The sequence below is a fragment of the Anomaloglossus baeobatrachus genome, chromosome 7, assembly GCF_048569485.1.
Source record: "Anomaloglossus baeobatrachus isolate aAnoBae1 chromosome 7, aAnoBae1.hap1, whole genome shotgun sequence".
In the NCBI taxonomy this organism is placed as follows: domain Eukaryota; kingdom Metazoa; phylum Chordata; class Amphibia; order Anura; family Aromobatidae; genus Anomaloglossus; species Anomaloglossus baeobatrachus.
In genome coordinates this window covers 179,458,507-179,476,545 of record NC_134359.1, presented here as the reverse complement: position 1 = coordinate 179,476,545, position 18,039 = coordinate 179,458,507, and the positions used below count along the sequence as shown (strand labels likewise).

Sequence of the window (18,039 nt, the reverse complement as noted above, 5' to 3'; positions counted from 1 at the left end):
AGATTTAGCTCCACTACCATTCCTGGCCACCAGAGGGAGCTTCAGAACATCACCCACATAGACAACGTTCACAACAGTACCCCCCACTTGAGGAGGGGTCACCGAACCCTCACCATAACCAATGGGTCTGTCAAGATGGGCACGGCGGAAGGTACGAACCAATCCGTCAGCGTAAATGTCAGCAGTAAAGACCCAAGAATTACCCTCCTGACCATAATCCTTTCACTTAACAAGATACTGAAATTTTCGCCTATCAAGACGAACTACTGGCTCCACATGTTTCTTCAACAAAGAGTAATGAAAAACATTGTGAATTCTGAATGACTGAGGAAGAGCCAAACAAAAAATATGGGATTAAGAATCTCCAAAATCATATAGAGCCCAATTAATCTAGGCTTAAATTTAGGCGAGGAAACTCTCATAGGAACATTCCTAGAGGACAACAAAACCATGTCCCCCACTTTAAATCGGGGATCAGCTGTCCTACGCCAGTTGGCAAACCTTTGAGCATGCTCCTGGGACTGAAACAACCCACTAAAATGTACACAACCTGGCTTGGATCTGGAGCAAATCCTGCAAGACTGCACAAAACTCCTGACATCTTGAAACAAGGAAGGCCACCAAAAAGATCAGTAAAAGGCTCAACCACACTCGAGAAATTGCCTATAAATTTACGATAGAAATTGGCAAAGCCCAGAAATTTTTGAAGGGATTTCAAAGAGTTCAGCTGAACCCAGTCATGAATGGCCTGAACCTTGACCGGATCCATTTCAATAGAAGCAGGGAACAAAACAAACCCCAAAAAGGAAATTTTCTGCACTCCAAAGAGACATTTTGATCCCTTAACGAATAATGAATGTTCCCTAAGCATCTGAAAAACTTTCCGGACCTGCTGCACATGAGCATCCAAATCATCAAAAAAATCAAGATATCATGCAAATAGACAATTAGGAATTTGCCAATTAGCTCCCGAAAAATATCATTCATGAATGATTGAAAGATGGATGAGGCATTAGTGAGCCCAAAAAGCATCACTAGGTATTCAAAATGCCCCTCAGGGGTGTTAAAGGCCATCTTCCATTCATCACTCTCCTTAATTCGAATGAGATTATACGCTCCCCTAAGATCAAGTTTCGTAAACCACTTAGCATCCTTTACTCTGGTAAACAGATCTGACATCAAGTGTAATGGATACAATACCCCCCATGAGATTATCATGGCTTGAGTACGGTCATTTGAGGTCTGTTCTTGAGAGGTGGAAGGGTGGGGGTGGGCACTCCTTCCCGGTACTGCCCACATCATTTGAAATCTTATTTCTTCAAGATTTGCCACTCTCCCATCTGATTTCACTGATATATGGTTATCTTAAAGAAGTTGTCCAGTTACCAAAACTGTTTTTTTTTCTGATAAATCTTGCTAATATGTGCCTCTCCACACATCTATTATGTTTTTTTCAGCAATATTACCTTTTATTGTGCTCTAGCAGCACATCCTCATTGCTGGCTCCAGCTCTGATGGGGTTAATCTCTCTTCTGACTTCCTGGGTTCAGTTCCTACAACTCCCATAATTCTTTGTGGCTCTAGGGCTGTATCTAACACACCCACTGTGTCTAACACACCCACTCTCCTCTCCACCCAAAGTCTCCTCCCTGCCTCTTCCCAGTGTGGATGCACTGAGAGCAATCACAATAGAGACAGCCGAAGCTCCCAGCTCTGCACAACCAGGTGAGGAAAGCGGCTATCTTCTGCTTGTTCTCATATAGTTCATAGTGCGTGTGTGTGCGTAGAAATTGATTATTAGCCGGAGCAACATGTGAAAAAAAATAATTGGGGGGAAAAAAAAAATGAAGGGGTCATGAGATTGCTTTTTTTCCCTCTTGCATTGTCTCTGTGTGTCGTCCGTATCATCCATGTGGCATGCATTTTGCAGGCTACTTTCACATCAGCGTTTTTTTGCCTGTAGGCAAAAAACCGCAAACTGCATATGACCAGATTCTGTGGATTAAATGTGCAGCGCATGCAACCGTTATTTTACCGGATCCTTCTGCAGCAGGACACAGAATTTATCGGTCGGCACTGGAGTCAGCTGACTCCTGATCTCACAGCCTGCACACGCTGCAATGGATGCAGGTTAACAGCAGTCACTGCCTGCTGCCGATCACGTGTGACCGTGTGCGGGCTGTGTGGTCAGGAGTTCAGCTGAGTTCAGATCAGCAGACTCCAGTGTTGGCCGATTAGGCTGGGGCCACACGGGAATTACTGCGATCCCCTCGCATGACACTCGGCTCACGCTGGCATTACAGCAGAGCAGAGTGTCATGCGTGTGTCCCTGCGACTGAGGTCCGACTGTGCGAGCGGACCTCAGCTGCGGGGGGCGGTCCGGCACTCAGGAGAGGCGGGCCAGCGCTGCGGAGGGGCTGGCGGGTCGGCACTGAGGAGGGGTGGGAGGGATTTCTCTCCCTCTCTCCTCCGTAGTCGGCTATTGCGATTCTCGCTCTGCACTCGCGGTACACCGATGTACCATGAGTGCAGTGCGATTTTTCTCTCATCCCATACACTTGAATGGGTAAAAAAGAGAGAGTCTCGCATTACAGTTGCAGCATGCTGCGATTGTTTTCTCTGTCCGATAAGGGCTGAGAAAATAATTGCTCATGTGCGCTGACACATAGGCTAATATTGGTCCGAATGGAATGCGATGTTTTATCACACTTCACTCGCACCGTTTTTCTTGCCGTGTGGCTTACGCCTTACTTGTTCTGTGCCCCCCTGCATCCATCGCAGCGTGTGCAGGCTGGAGTTCAGATCAGCTGACTCCAGTGCTGGACTGAACTCAGGTGATCTCACAGCCCGAACACGCTGCGATGGATGCAGGGGGACACAGAACAAGTAATCAGCCGACACTGGAGTCATCTGATTACTTGTTCTGCTGGCTGCGTGGTCAGGAGTAGGTATGAGTGAGCAGTAAAATGCCCTGGTGCTCGATGGGTGAAGCCCATGTTGATTTTTTTTTTTTTTTTAAAAATTCATTAAAAATAAAAAAAAATCAAACAAACAAACAAACACATAACCCTAACCCTAGGGTTAGAGGTAAAAAAAAAAAAAAGTGTGGGCAGGTGGCATGCTGGGTAATAAGGGGTTAATACCAGCTATGTTTTATCAGCTGGTATAAAGCCCGAGATTCTTAATGTCAGGCCAATCTTGACCCGGCCATTAAGAATCTCCAATAAAGGGTTAAAAAAAAAAAAAAAAGAGACATCACACAGAGAAAAATACTTTATTAGAAATAAATACATAGACACATTAGGGACTCCATGTTTATATGTTTATTACTCCCTCTCACACCTCCACGATCGAGAGATTTCTGTACTGACCATGCCAGGAGAGGGAGGAAAAAGAGAGAGGAAGGGAAAAGAGAAAGGGAGGGAAGAGGGGAGGGGGAGAAAAGAGGGGTGAGAGAAGAGGGGAGGGGGAGAAAAGAGGGGGGAGAAAAGAGGGGGGAGAAAAGAGGGGTGAGAGAAGAGGGGTGAGAGAAGAGGGGTGGGGGAGAAAAGAGGGGTGGGAGAAAAAAGAGGGGTGAGAGAAGAGGGGAGGGGGAGAAAAGAGGGGTGGGAGAAGAGGGGAGGGGGAGAAAAGAGGGGTGGGAGAAGAGGGGAGGGGGAGAAAAGAGGGGTGGGAGAAGAGGGGAGGGGGAGAAAAGAGGGGTGGGAGAAGAGGGGAGGGGGAGAAAAGAGGGGTGGGAGAAGAGGGGAGGGGGAGAAAAGAGGGGTGGGAGAAGAGGGGAGGGGGAGAAAAGAGGGGTGGGAGAAGAGGGGAGGGGGAGAAAAGAGGGGTGGGAGAAGAAGGGTGGGTGGGAGAAGAGGGGTGGGAGAAGAGGGGTGGGAGAAGAGGGGTGGGAGAAGAGGGGTGGGAGAAGAGGGGTGGGAGAAGAGGGGTGGGAGAAGAGGGGTGGGAGAAGAGGGGTGGGAGAGCCGGATGCTATAGGTCACTATCTTGCTCCACTCTGGGACTTGTTGTGCAGGTGAGAGTGGAGAAACTTGCTACTATGCAGCATAAGTCACAGAGTGGAGACAGTTAGTGACATGTATCATCCGGCCACCTGCACAACAAGTCCCAGAGTGGAGCAAGATAGTGACATATAGCACACTAAGTGTCAGAGCAGAGTATGTCACTAACTGTCTCCACTCTGGGACTTGTTGTGCAGGTGACCGGATGCTACATGTCACTAGCTGTCTCCACTCTGGGACTTGTTGTGCAGGTGACCTTGGAGCAGATTGGTCCCATGCAGCGTCCGGTCACCTGTGCTGCTCGTAGGAGCACATGATCACAATGCCGACACCGCAGGCTCTCGTGACAACTGAGCACAGCGGGCGGATAGTGTGATCATATACTTACGTGACATGGGGGATTTCAGCTGAAGAAACCCCCCCTGCACTCCACACTGGCGCCCCGTACCTCCCACAGCTGACCGGTGGTAAGCGACACGCTCTGTCTTCACTGCTCCACACTAAAGCTCTCCGGATCCTCCCCTCGATGCTGGGCTGTGATGTGCGGTAGTCACTGCCCACAGCCCAGTCAATCAGTGTGAGTGGCGCAAGCATCCTCTGACGTACCCGTCAAGTTTGAGAGCCCGGAAATTGACAGGACGTAAGAGGATACTAGCAGCCGCAGCACCAGGGGGTCATGTGACAGGCACTGAGCGTGCAGGATAGCGCCGCTCAGTGCCAGAACTGGAAATAGAAGCCAATGGAGAAAACTCCTATAATGGTAAGTGACACTCATTGAGAAAATAAAAAAAAATGGGTGAACCACCCCTTTAATCAGCACTTTAACCTTTCTGATCCTGATTTCATTCAGGGTTGGGAGAGGGAATTGGGAACCACTTTTTTCAGCAAAGAACAGACAAAAAGCCTTTTTCTTTACACACAAAGTGTTGGCGGCAGGGTACGCTCAGGAGCGAAAGTACAAGATTCTGGCTCGGTGGTACTTATGCCCAATTAAAATTCACAAATCACTTCCTTCAATATCTGACTCATGTTGACACTGCGGAACTGAAAAGGAAACAATGTCCCACATTTGGTGGGACTGTAAGAAAATAAGGCCTTTTTGGATTGCAGTATTCAGAGCCCACACTAAAATTACGGGAATTCATGTTCAGCCCTCCCCTCAGGTGGCTATCTTGTCCATGTTCTACATGGACTGAGAACTGAGAACCTACATGGTCTGAGGTTCTACAGGAGCTCAGAAGGAGCTCAGAAGGAGCTCAGAAGGAGCTCAGAAGGAGCTCAGAAGTAGGGTCTTCTCAGATTCTGCTTGACAGCAGCAAGATTGGTTATCCCCAGGTATTGGCGTAAACCAGATACCCCACCTATGGAGGAGTGGCTCAAAGATTTCTCCCACATAGACCTCATGGAGGAGCTCTCTGCTAAGGCTAATGACACCAATGATAATTATATAGAAATCTGGCAGCCCTGGATCCTTTTCAAAGAGACCCCAGACTTCCTGATGTTACTCGACTGATGCTTGGCACCCCTGGGCCTACAGGTGTCTCTTTGTCTCTTATTCTGTTTCACAATACTTAAACTCTCATGCTCAACCTCATGTCTCCTTTTCTTCCTTTTTCCTCATGTCTCTATTCCCCTTCTTCAGTCTCTGATTCTTTCCCCACGCCCATAGTTCCCTTCCTCTTACTACCCTCCATCACCACTGCTACTGTTGTGTTGGGGAGGAATAAGGGGAACTCTACTTTGACATCTTATAACCTCCGTTGGGTTACACTCAGGGCCTCCCCTGGTTCCGAGAAGCAGATTATAGGGCGGCACCAACTTCCTCCAGCACTTGAGTCACTTGAGTATATACATTTAATTTTTTTTTTTCATAGTAGGGTGCTGACGTTTATTGTACACATGCGTGGCTCATGAAACGTATTCCTGTGTTGTATGTTACCGTTTATTCCTCTATGTTCTACTCAGTTGTGTTTTGGAAAAATGCAATAAACGTTGATCAATCATAAAAGATTTCACACTTTTATCTTACCCTTAAGTCATGAATGTTGAACTTATCTTCATAAACGTAAGCAGCATCGGCGCCGACAGCTATACCTGCCGTGGTAGCCAGATAGCCGCAGTATCCACCCATGGTTTCCACAATGAAGACACGCCGCTTTGTACCAGACGCAGATTGTTTAATGCGATCACAGCTCTAAAAACATCAAGAAACAAAATTAATTATGTTAAGTGTGAGGAAGTGTATCCAAGTGAGGGATTGTTCAAATGGCCAATGAGTACAAGTTATCTCTATGTGGCATACCAACTGTATACATTCTCAAACCATATCCATTAGGGTATGTGACCGCAATCAGGACTCGCTGCGTTCAGAATGCAGCGGGTCAAGACCTGCGGGGCCACGCGTCACCTCCGCAGGAGAATGCAGGAGACTACAGCTCACTGTGCCCACGATCAGGGTTCAGTGCACTGCAGTCTCCTGCTTGTGTTCTCCCTACGGAGGACGCATGCAATTCTGCAGCAAACAATTGACATGCTGCGGTCTAGAAACACGCACCGCAGGTCACTGTTTGCAGTGGAAAAAACAAGCACAGTGGGCACGGGATTTCTAGAAATCCATCCACTATGCTTGTACTGTACAACGCGTTTTGGACGCAGATGAAGCATGCTGCATCCAAAACGCTGCAAATACTGATCGCGGGCACGCACCCTTACTAACAGTAAACAAGTTAGGAAGAGTCTTTTTGAAGCTGTAAAATGCTCTTTATAGGACTACTATCCTGTAATTCACTTACACATCAGGATGGGTCGTGTAAACCGAGGCGTCGGCACATACGGTACAAAGATCTGCCACCCTCCTAACCTTGTACTCCGGTCTATACAATATTGTGATTATTTGAGCGTGATGCGGCAAAGAACAACTGCAAACAATGGGCGGTAGTAGTGTTACAATCTAAGGCAATGTACGCACGCTGCAGATTTAGTGCATACATTTGCTGCATGAAATCTGCACCTTATAGCAGAAAAAACATATGCGTCTTTTGGTGCATTTTTTTAGTGAAATCATTGGCTGGAAGGGCTAAAAAACGCAGAAAAAAAAATCAACGCACCAAACAACTGACATGCTGCTTCGTTTTTCTGTACCCAAAACTGCAAGGAAAAAAGAACCAACATGCACACAGCATTTCAGAATTCTTAATGACTGATGGCATAAGGCTAGACCTGCAGATTTGTGCAACAAACTGCACCAAAAAAACGCATCAAAAACCGCAGCGTGTGAACAAAGCCTAAAGCTATGTGCGCACTCTGCGTTTTTTTGACGCTGCGTTTTTGGCCGCTAAAGACACACAAAAACGCACCCGCAACAAAAAAACGCGGCAAAAAACGCATGCATTTTTACTGCGATTTGGTGCGTTTTTGGCTGCAGTTTGCTGCGTTTTTGATCTCTGCGTTTTCCAATGCATTGCATGGGTGGAAAACGCAGAAAAACGCAGGAAAGAATTGACATGTCCATTTTTTTTTTAAGCTCAAAAACGCAGCTTAAAAAAAAAGTTGTGTGCGGACAGCAAAAATGAAAACTCAGACTTTGCTGGGGAAGCAAAGTCATGCAGTTTTGAGGCCAAAAACGCACCCGAAAAACGCGCAAAACTGCCGCGAAAAACGCACTGTGTGAACTTACCCTAAGGGTGTTTTCACACTTCGCCTCTTTCAGGAAAAAAAACCCCTGCATTTTTGGAGACAATATCTTGCACATTTTTTTTTTAGTTATAAAATTGTAGCCAGACGTTACCTGCAAGTCAATAAAAACAATTAAAATAATCACAGTTTGATTTTGTGGTATCGCTTTATCAACTCAGATATTTTTATATGCTGCTTTCTCTTTCATAAAAATGAATGAGAAAAAGAAATTAAAATTGCTTTAAAATAAAATGCAACATCTGCAAGGAGTTTGTATGTTCTCCCCGTGTTTGCGTGGGTTTCATCCAGGTACTCCAGTTTCCTCCCACACTCCAAATACATAGGGAACTTAGAATGTGAGTGCCAATGGGGACAGTGTTGCTGATGTATGTAAAGTGAAGTGGAAATTATGGCGCTGTATAAGTGAATAAATATTATATATAAAATACAAAAAAATTCACTACACATTTTTAAGAATAATGCATAAAATAAACATTCTTGTGATTTTTTATCAAGTCCCCCCCTCCAAAGTAAATCTATTGAAAATGTAATATTTTTATTGTAGTCTTAGAAATAGAGGATAACTTCCTGATGACAAGTGAGACCCCCACCAATCCTAATCAACGAGATCCCCACCAATCCTAACCAGTGAGATCCCCACCAATCCTAACCAGTGAGATCCCCACCAATCTTAATCAGTGAGACCTCCACCAATCCTAACCAGTGAGATCCCCACCAATCCTAACCAGTGAGACCCCCACCAATCCTAACCAGTGAGACCCCCACCAATCCTAACCAGTGAGATCCCCACCAATCCTAACCAGTGAGATCCCCACTAATCCTAACCAGTGAGACCCCCACCAATCCTAACCAGTGAGACCCCCACCAATCCTAACCAGAGAGATCCCCACCAATCCTAACCAGTGAGACCCCCACCAATCCTAACCAGTGAGACCCCCACCAATCCTAACCAGTGAGACCTCCACCAATCCTAACCAGTGAGACCCCCAGCAATCCTAACCAGTGAGACCCTCACCAATCCTAACCAGTGAGAACCCCACCAATCCTAACCAGTGAGACCCCCACCAATCCTAACCAGTGAGATCCCCACCAATCCTAACCAGTGAGATCCCCACCAATCCTAACCAGTGAGATCCCCACCAATCCTAACCAGTGAGATCCCCACCAATCTTAATCAGTGAGACCTCCACCAATCCTAACCAGTGAGACCCCCACCAATCCTAACCAGTGAGACCCCCACCAATCCTAACCAGTGAGATCCCCACCAATCCTAACCAGTGAGATCCCCACTAATCCTAACCAGTGAGACCCCCACCAATCCTAACCAGTGAGACCCCCACCAATCCTAACCAGTGAGACCCCCACCAATCCTAACCAGTGAGACGCCCACCAATCCTAACCAGTGAGACCCCCACCAATCCTAACCAGTGAGACGCCCACCAATCCTAACCAGTGAGACCCCCACCAATCCTAACCAGTGAGACCCCCACCAATCCTAACCAGTGAGACCTCCACCAATCCTAACCAGTGAGACCTCCAGCAATCCTAACCAGTGAGACCCTCACCAATCCTAACCAGTGAGATCCCCACCAATCCTAACCAGTGAGACCCCCACCAATCCTAACCAGTGAGATCCCCACCAATCCTAACCAGTGAGATCCCCACCAATCCTAACCAGTGAGACCCCCACCAATCCTAACCAGTGAGACCCCCACCAATCCTAACCAGTGAGACCCCCACCAATCCTAACCAGTGAGACCCCCACCAATCCTAACCAGGGTCAAGAAGCACCTAAACTAAGGTATATGACTAAATTAAAAAAAAAAATAAGTTGGAACAGAACGTCAGTGCTGCTTATGTTTACTACCTCTATATAGTTGACCTTTCAGTTAACTAGCTTTATCTTGCAGGCTCAGTCATTTTTTTTTCTCTTCAATTTAGCTGTACTTTATACAGTAGTAATAATTTTGGGGTACATCCAGTGGAATGAAAGACCTTTTACTGATTTATTTTCAGGGTTATTGTTCATTGCTGAGGCATAAATAACCCTTTAAGGACCAGGCATAGTACGACCTTCATTTCCTCACTGTTATTTCCCCATTGTTGCATTCCAGGAGCCATATTTTTTTCCATTGATTCATAACTGAGACTTTTTTTTTTTGCTGGTAGAGATGCATTTGTCAGTGGCACCATTTATTCACAACCTGATATCTAACTTTTGTTAACACTTTATGGAAAGAAAAAAAATAGCAATTCTGCTATTGTTCATTAACATCTTTACATTTTATGGTTTTTATTTGCTGCACAAATTAGAGTGTTAACTTCATTCTGTCATGTAGGGGGATTATGGTTTTATTTTACTATTTGTTTATTTTTTTTATATTTCCTTTGTACCATAAATGCTTAAAAAAAGATTATTTTTGTGTCGATATTAGGGCTGAGCGGACCCGGACTGTTATAATCCGGATCCGCGCGGTTTCAGAGATGCTCGGGATTCTGGGTGTACAATCCGGATTCAGCACTGGGGAAATTAAAGAAAAATAAAGAAAAAAGAATGAAGCGAGCTTTTCATACTTAGAGACAAAGAGTCATGGCGACAAACTGCTTCCGGGTCGAGCATTCACTTCCTCTACTGCGCATTAGGATCATTGCATACACACAGCTTTCTGTGCTTCCCCCTCTCACCGGCAGTCCTGTCATCTGTGATTGATTGCAGTCAGACGAGCCCCCAGCCTGTGACAGTGTCTGCCTGCAGTCATTGCTCATCGCCGCTCAGTCAGGTTTGCACTCACAGCCGGCGATCGTGTTCTATGGCCCCTCGCTGTGAGATGTAGCAAAGCTGTAAGCGGTGTGGGACCTCGTGTGGAAGGATTTTTTTCTCTGTGTTTATTTACAGGTTACTGATGCAGGTATCTCATAGACGCCTGTGCCATCGCGAACCTAGAGTTTAGTAGCAGCTGTGTGCTGTTATTAACCCGTGCTATTACCCCGATTGCCACAGCACCAGGGCAACTCAAGGGCCGCTAAAGCACCGGGATTGTCACACCTAATGGATGCAGCAATACCGGGTGGCTGCGGCTGAGAATACCAGCCCCCAGCTGGATTTATCTTGGCTGGGAATCAAAAATTGGGGGGGGGACCGCAAGTCGTTTTTTTGTTGTTTTTTTTTTTTAAATTATCTTTTTAACTAATAATAAAAAAAAGCCGCATGTCGTTTCTCTTCGTCTGGAGTCACACTTGTGAAAGACTCTCGCGAGTCTCGTGTCGAATCACCCGGCAGAGCCGCACACTCTCCTGAGAGGAACGGGTCGACCACATCTGTTTCTATGTACCTGCACGCTCTTGTAAGGAGAGCGGCAGGCCGTGATGGATGATGTCATGCCGGACTCGCACGAGTCTCGCATCGCATCACCCAGCACAGCCGCACACTATCTTGACAGGAGCTGGTCGGCCGCATGTGTTTCTATGTACCTGCACGCTGACGTTCGGAGATTGGCAGGCCGTAGCGGGTGGTGTGATGAGAATCCCTTGCACGTGTGACTCTGGGCTTATTTTGATACACAGCACAGATAAAGCCTGACAGCTGGGGGCTGCAGCCGTGGGCTTTATCTGTGCTGGCATCAGAATATGGGGGACCCTGCGCCGATTGTTTTAATTATTTTTATACCACCATACTGACCCGCAGACACTTGCACTGCTTTCCCTGCCATTGGTTGCAGTCAGCTGACAAGCTGCGACTCAAGGTGGGGGCATGTCGAACTGCAACAATTACACGCGACGGTGGGCGGGCAAAGCAATGAATATTCAATTGTCAGCTCTGGAAGGGAAAGCGTGACCCGGAAGGAGTGTGCCGCCATGACACAGCCTCAGTGAGTACACCGCATGCGCTCCTACCCCCTATCCTTCCACCAATGTTTTTAATCTCCGGATTCTTGTCCCCATAGACTTATATGGGTACTGGATTCAGGAGCAGATCGGGTTTGTTTGTTTTTTTTTAAATTTAGCAAGAACCCGCCGGTCCCGTTTTTTTGCGAGTTCGACCAGCTCTAGTCATCATATTTTGAGAGCCAGAAATGTAACATTTTTCTGTCAAAGGAGCTATATGAAGGATTATCTTTTGTCTGGTGTGATGCAGTTTAAATTGGTACCATTTCATGATATGTACAACATTCCCATTTTTTTCATTTCACTACATGTGAGAAGGTATGAATAAGTATCAATTCTGGTATACTTTTTCATATTTTTGCTGAGTGTGGGATAAATTATAGTATAGTTTTGCTGTACCTGTCATTACTAGGAGAATAAAGAAGATACCAGATGTGCATTTTCTTTTGGTCATTTGTTTTTTTATTCATAAAAAAGAGAATTTTGGTACTTACCGCAAATTCTTTTTCTTATAGTTCCGTATTGGGAGACCTAGACCATGGGTGCTTAGCTTCTGCCTCCGGAGGACACACAAAGTACTACACTTAAAAGTGTAGCTCCTCCCTCTGAGCTTATACACCCCCTGGTAGCCAGTCCTAGCCAGTTTAGTGCAAAAGCTGAAGGAGAATAGCCACCCACAAGTAGAACCGAGTAAGAACCGGAACAACCGGAGACTCTGTCCACGACAACAGCCGGTGATAACACACGGAACAAGAAAATTGCCAACAGGAAACAGGGAGGGAGCTGGGTCTCCCAATACGGAAGAAAAAGAATTTACGGTAAGTAACAAAATTCTCTTTTTCTTTATCGTTCCTTTGGGAGACCCAGACCATGGGACGTTCCAAAGCTGTCCCTGAGTGGGAATAAACAGAAAAAACTAAGAAGTAGGCGGAGCCTAACTTCACAAGTGGGCGACAGCCGCCTGAAGGATGCGTCTGCCCAAGCACGCATTTGCCGAAGCATGAGCATGCACTTGGTAGTGCTTCGAAAAGGTATGCAGGCTAGTCCAAGTGGCAGCCTGACAGACTTGTTGAGCCGTAGCCTGGTGCCTAAAAGCCAAAGAGGCACCGACAGCTCTGGTCGAGTGTGCTTTGATCCCCGGCGGGGGAGGCACCTGAGTACTCTGGTAGGCGTCCGAAATGGTCGATCTAATTCAACGGGCCAAGGTCGGCTTAGAAGCAGAGAGACCCTTGCGCCGCCCCGTGGTTAGCACAAAAAGAGAGGTGCACCGCCTAAGCGCAGCGGTGCGAGACACAAAGATCCAGAGAGCACGCACCAGATCTAGTGTATGCAGCGCTTTCTCAAAGCGATGAACAGGGGCCGGACAGAAGGAAGGCAAGGAAATATCCTGGTTAAGGTGGAAGGGAGAGACCACCTTAGGAAGAAAGTCCGGGGGCGGACGGAGAACTACCTGGTCTTGGTGAAAAACCAAAAAAGGTGACTCCGAGGAGAGCGCAGCCAAATCAGAGACTCTCCTGAGAGAAGTTATGGCAACTAGAAAGGCCACCTTTTGAGAAAGACGATACAAAGAAACCTCCCTAAGGGGCTCGAAAGGGGGTTTCTGCAATACCGTGAGGACCAAGTTAAGGTCCCAGGGATCCAAGGGCCGCCGATAAGGCGGAATGATGTGAGACTCACCTTGCATGAAGGTGCGGACCTGAGCCAGCCGGGCGAGACGCCGCTGGAACAGCACTGATAGAGCTGAGACTTGTCCCTTGAGAGAGTTGAGGGACAGTCCTAGCTGCAGACCGGACTGTAAAAAAGACAGAAGGGTCGGCAACAAGAATGGCCAAGGAGAATGGCCGGAAGAGCGACACCAGGACAGGAAAATTTTCCAAGTCCTGTGATAGATCTTGACGGAGGAAGACTTACGGGCCCGAGTCATAGTGGAGATGACTTCAGGAGGAATACCAGAAGCCATCAAAATCCAGGACTCAAGAGCCATGCCGTCAATTTGAGTGCCACAGAATTCGGGCGGAAAAACGGACCTTGCGAGAGCAGGTTTGGACGGTCCGGAAGATGCCACGGCATCTCCACGGACAGTTGGAGCAGGTCCGGATACCAAGCTCGCCTGGGCTAGTCCGGTGCAATGAGGATGACTCGACGGCCCTCCATTCTGATCTTGCGCAGGACTCTGGGCAAGAGAGCTAGAGGGGGAAACACGTAGGACAGACGAAACTGGGACCAGTCTTGAACCAGAGCGCCCGCGGCGAAGGCCTGAGGATTGTGGGAGCGAGCCACGTAAACCGGAACCTTGTTGTTGTGACGGGATGCCATTAGGTCCACGTCCGGAGTGCCCCACTTGCGGCAGATTGACTGAAACACTGCCAGGTGCAGGGACCACTCACCACCGTCCACGGATTGATGGCTGAGATAATCTGCCTCCCAGTTTTCTACGCCAGGGATGTGGACTGCGGATATGGTGGACTTGGAGTCCTCCGCCCACTGAAGAATGCGTTGGACCTCCAACATTGCCAGGCGGCTGCGTGTCCCGCCTTGGTGATTGATGTAGGCAACCGCTGTCGCGTTGTCTGACTGGACTCGAATGTGCCTGCCCGCCAACAGGTAGTGAAAGGCTAGGAGAGCTAGAAGCACAGCTCTGGTTTCCAGCACATTGAGTGAAAGGGCTGACTCGGACGGAGTCCAAGTGCCCTGTGCTCTGTGGTGGAGATGTACCGCTCCCCAGCCGGATAGGCTGGCATCCGTGGTGAGAATCACCCAGGACGGAGTCAGGAAGGAGCGCCCTTGGGACCAGGAGAGGGGTCGAAGCCACCACTGAAGAGAGCTCCTGGTCCGTGGCGACAGAGCCACTAATCTCTGTAAGGAGGAAGGTCGCTTGTCCCAACAGCGGAGAATGTCCAGCTGCAGAGGACGCAGATAGAACTGGGCAAAGGGAACCGCCTCCATGGAGGCCACCATTTGACCCAGCACCTGCATCAGACGCCTGAGGGTATAACGGCGGGGCCTCAGGAGAGAGCGCACCACCAACCGGAGTGACAGCTGTTTGTCTAAGGGCAACTTCACAAGTGCCGGCAAAGTCTCGAACTGCATCCCTAGGTACGTGAGACTCTGGGTCGGCGTCAGAGTGGATTTGGGAAGATTGCCAATCCACCCGAACTGGGCAAGGGTGGCGACAGTGAGCGAAACACTCCGCTGACAGTCTGCGCTGGATGTACCCTTGACCAGAAGGTCGTCCAGATAAGGAAGCCCTGCTAACCCCTGGAGGTGCAGGACCGCAATAACTGCCGCCATGACCTTGGTGAATACCCGAGGGGCCGTGGGCTAACCCGAAGGGAAGAGCCACGAATTGGAAATGATCCTCTCCTATCGCAAAACGTAACCAACGCTGATGTGACACTGCGATTGGCACATGTAGATAGGCATCTCTGATGTCGATGGACGCCAGGAACTCCCCTTGGGTCATAGAGGCAATGACTGATCGCAGAGACTCCATGCGAAAATGCCGCACCCGGACATGTTTGTTGAGAAGCTTGAGATCCAGGATGGGCCGGAAGGTACCGTCCTTTTTTGGAACTAGGAAGAGATTTGAGTAAAAACCTCTGAACCGTTCCTGAGCGGGAACTGGGACAATCACTCCGTTTGCCTGCAAGGACGCCACGGCCTGCGAGAAGGTGGCGGCCTTGGAGCAGGTTGGGAGTTGAGAGAAAAAATCTGTTTGGAGGGCTGGAAGAGAATTCTATCCTGTAGCCGTGAGATATGATGTCTCTCACCCACTGATCGGAGACTTGCTTTAACCAAGCGTCGCCAAAGTGGGAGAGCCTGCCACCGACTAAGGACGTGGCTGGAGCGGGCCGAGAATCATGAGGAAGCTGCCTTAGTGGCAGAACCTCCTGCGATCTTCTGCGGACGCGCTTTTGGGCGCCAGTGGGATTTCTGATCCTTGGCTGAGTTAGCGGACGAGGCGGAAGGCTTAGAGGATGACCAGTTGGAGGAACGAAAGGAACGAAACCTCGATTGATTCCTACCCTGGGCGGGTTTCCTGGTCTTGGTTTGTGGCATGGAAGTACTCTTCCCGCCAGTAGCTTCTTTAATGATTTCATCCAGCTGTTCACCAAATAGCCGTGAACCAGCAAAAGGGAGCCCAGCAAGAAACTTCTTGGAAGAAGCATCTGCCTTCCACTCTCGAAGCCACAAAATCCTGCGGATAACAAGAGAATTAGCTGAAGCCACCGCAGTGCGGTGAGCAGCCTCTAGCATGGCAGACATGGCATAGGATGAAAAAGATGAAGCCTGAGCAGTTAAGGTAACCATCTCAGGCATAGATTCCCTGGTGAGGGAATGCATCTCCTCTAGAGAAGCAGAGATGGCTTTGAGAGCCCACACTGCTGCAAAGGTCGGGGAAAACGCGGCCCCCGCAGCTTCATACACGGATTTGGCCAGAAGGTCAATCTGACGGTCAGTGGAATCCTTAAGTGAGGTGCCATCAGCCACCGACACAACGGTCCGGGCTGATAGCCTAGACACCGGAGGGTCTACCTTTGGGGAGTGAGACCACTCCTTGACCACCTCAGGTGGAAATGGAAACCGGTCATCAGAACCACGCTTTGGAAAGCGTTTTTCAGGGCAGGCCCTGGATTTGGTCACAGCGGTCTGAAAACTGGAGTGGTTAAAGAACACACTCTTCACTCTCTTAGGCGAGGTAAACTGATGTTTTTCTGCCAAAGAGAGTTGCTCCTCTGACACTGGCGGATTGAGATACAGCACAGAATTAATAGAAGCAATCAAATCACTAAGACCTGAGTCACCCTCAGAGAAATCGATGGGATACATAGCCTCCGAGCCCCCAGTGAGGGCATCCTCCTCATCTTGAGAGTCAGCTCTTGAGACAGAGCCGTGGGATGGGGAGGGGGAGGAAACCCTGCGCCTTCTCTTAGAAGGACGGGGTCTGGGATCAGATGATGAATCCTCCGTGAGCTCCGATGGACGGAGGTCAGAGGATAGGAGTCCTCTGTCAAGAGTATTAGAGGCACCCTGTGAGGGGGGCTGATGCATATTCAAAGTCCTGGACAAAAGCCCCATGGACTCAGCAAATGACTGGGATATGGACCTAGAAAAGGACTCTACCCAGGCCGGGGGTTCAATCACAGGTGCAGCAGCAGCCTGAGAGACCACTGGGGGTGAGACTCCAGGCTGTGGCACCGCCAAGTTAGAGCAGACATCACAATGTGGATAGGTGCTCGGCTCAGGCAGCAGGAGCTTACATGCAGTGCATGCAGAATAAAGCTTTGGAGCCTTGCTCCTTGTGTGAGACATGCTGCTGGAGTGGAGGCTTTGCAGAGAATGAACCCCAGGGAGAATATACAAAGGTCCACAACCGGAGACCGGCTGTGGCTTACCAGACCGCTGAGCGCGGTGTTGTGTGCCCTCCAGATCCCGAAGCCCGGTCCCACAGTCGCAGCACCTCAGCAGAGATGCAGAATGCAGGATGTCCCAGAGCAGAGAGAACTCTGCCTGAGAAGAGGGCGTTCCTATAAAAGAGCGGGAACTGGAGGGCTATAGAGACCTGCAGGGAAGGAGGGACGCCCCAGCAGTGGGGAGTGTCCCTCCCCTGTGTAGAACGGCTGCCGGGAGGAGCCGAACCTGTCCCTCTGCATGAGTGACATGCGAGTGCAGGAAAATGAAACTAGGCCTCCGGCGAAGCCGGGGCCTAAATTTAAGCGGCGAGGCCGACAAGCAGGCACCATCGGCGCGGTTCTCAGGCAAAAGCTAGAGAACCCGCCGGAAAAGTTAAAACAATCACATACAGCATACTCTCCCCTTACAATAAAGAACCGGGACCCCCAACATAAACGTCTCAGGTACTTAGCTGCTGAGAGGCAGGGCCATGTCCCTGGGGATGAGTGCTCCGGTCCAACAGAATCCTCAAGGGGCTGTGGATGGAGACCGGACTCCTGCCAGGCATGGAGACCGTGCTGGCTCCCACTTCAAGCCAGAGCCCAGAAGGGATGGTGAAGGAGCGTGGCATGTAAGGCTGCAGCCTTGTAAATCAACCTTAACAACACCGCCGACACAGTGGGGTGAGAAGGGACATGCTGGGAGTCCAGACATAGACCCGCTTTTCTTCAAACTCTTTCCAAAAGTCAAACAAATCAGATGAGAATGCATGTGAGGATGTATGCCTCCTGACACAAAGCAATAAACTGGCTAGGACTGGCTACCAGGGGGTGTATAAGCTCAGAGGGAGGAGCTACACTTTTAAGTGTAGTACTTTGTGTGTCCTCCGGAGGCAGAAGCTAAACACCCATGGTCTGGGTCTCCCAAAGGAACGATAAAGAAAATAGTATGTTCTTTTAATTTACTTTTTAAACAATTAAATATTGTAATAAATTAACAAAAAAAATATTAGCCTTACATGAGGACTTGAATCAGAATTTCTTTTTTCGCATACTGCATT

At 48.7% G+C, this 18,039-nt stretch overlaps 1 protein-coding gene across 5 annotated transcripts in view; it reads right to left on the bottom strand.

Moving 5' to 3' along the window:
• The window catches only part of PFKL (phosphofructokinase, liver type), a 300,427-nt gene that overhangs the window by 43,377 nt on the left and 239,011 nt on the right, over positions 1–18,039 (bottom strand). For all 5 annotated transcript variants that reach the window (XM_075317821.1, XM_075317820.1, XM_075317822.1 and 2 more), the window contains one exon: positions 6,034–6,198. In XM_075317821.1, the coding sequence (XP_075173936.1) occupies positions 6,034–6,198 (165 nt within the window). The remainder of the gene's footprint in view (positions 1–6,033; positions 6,199–18,039) is intronic.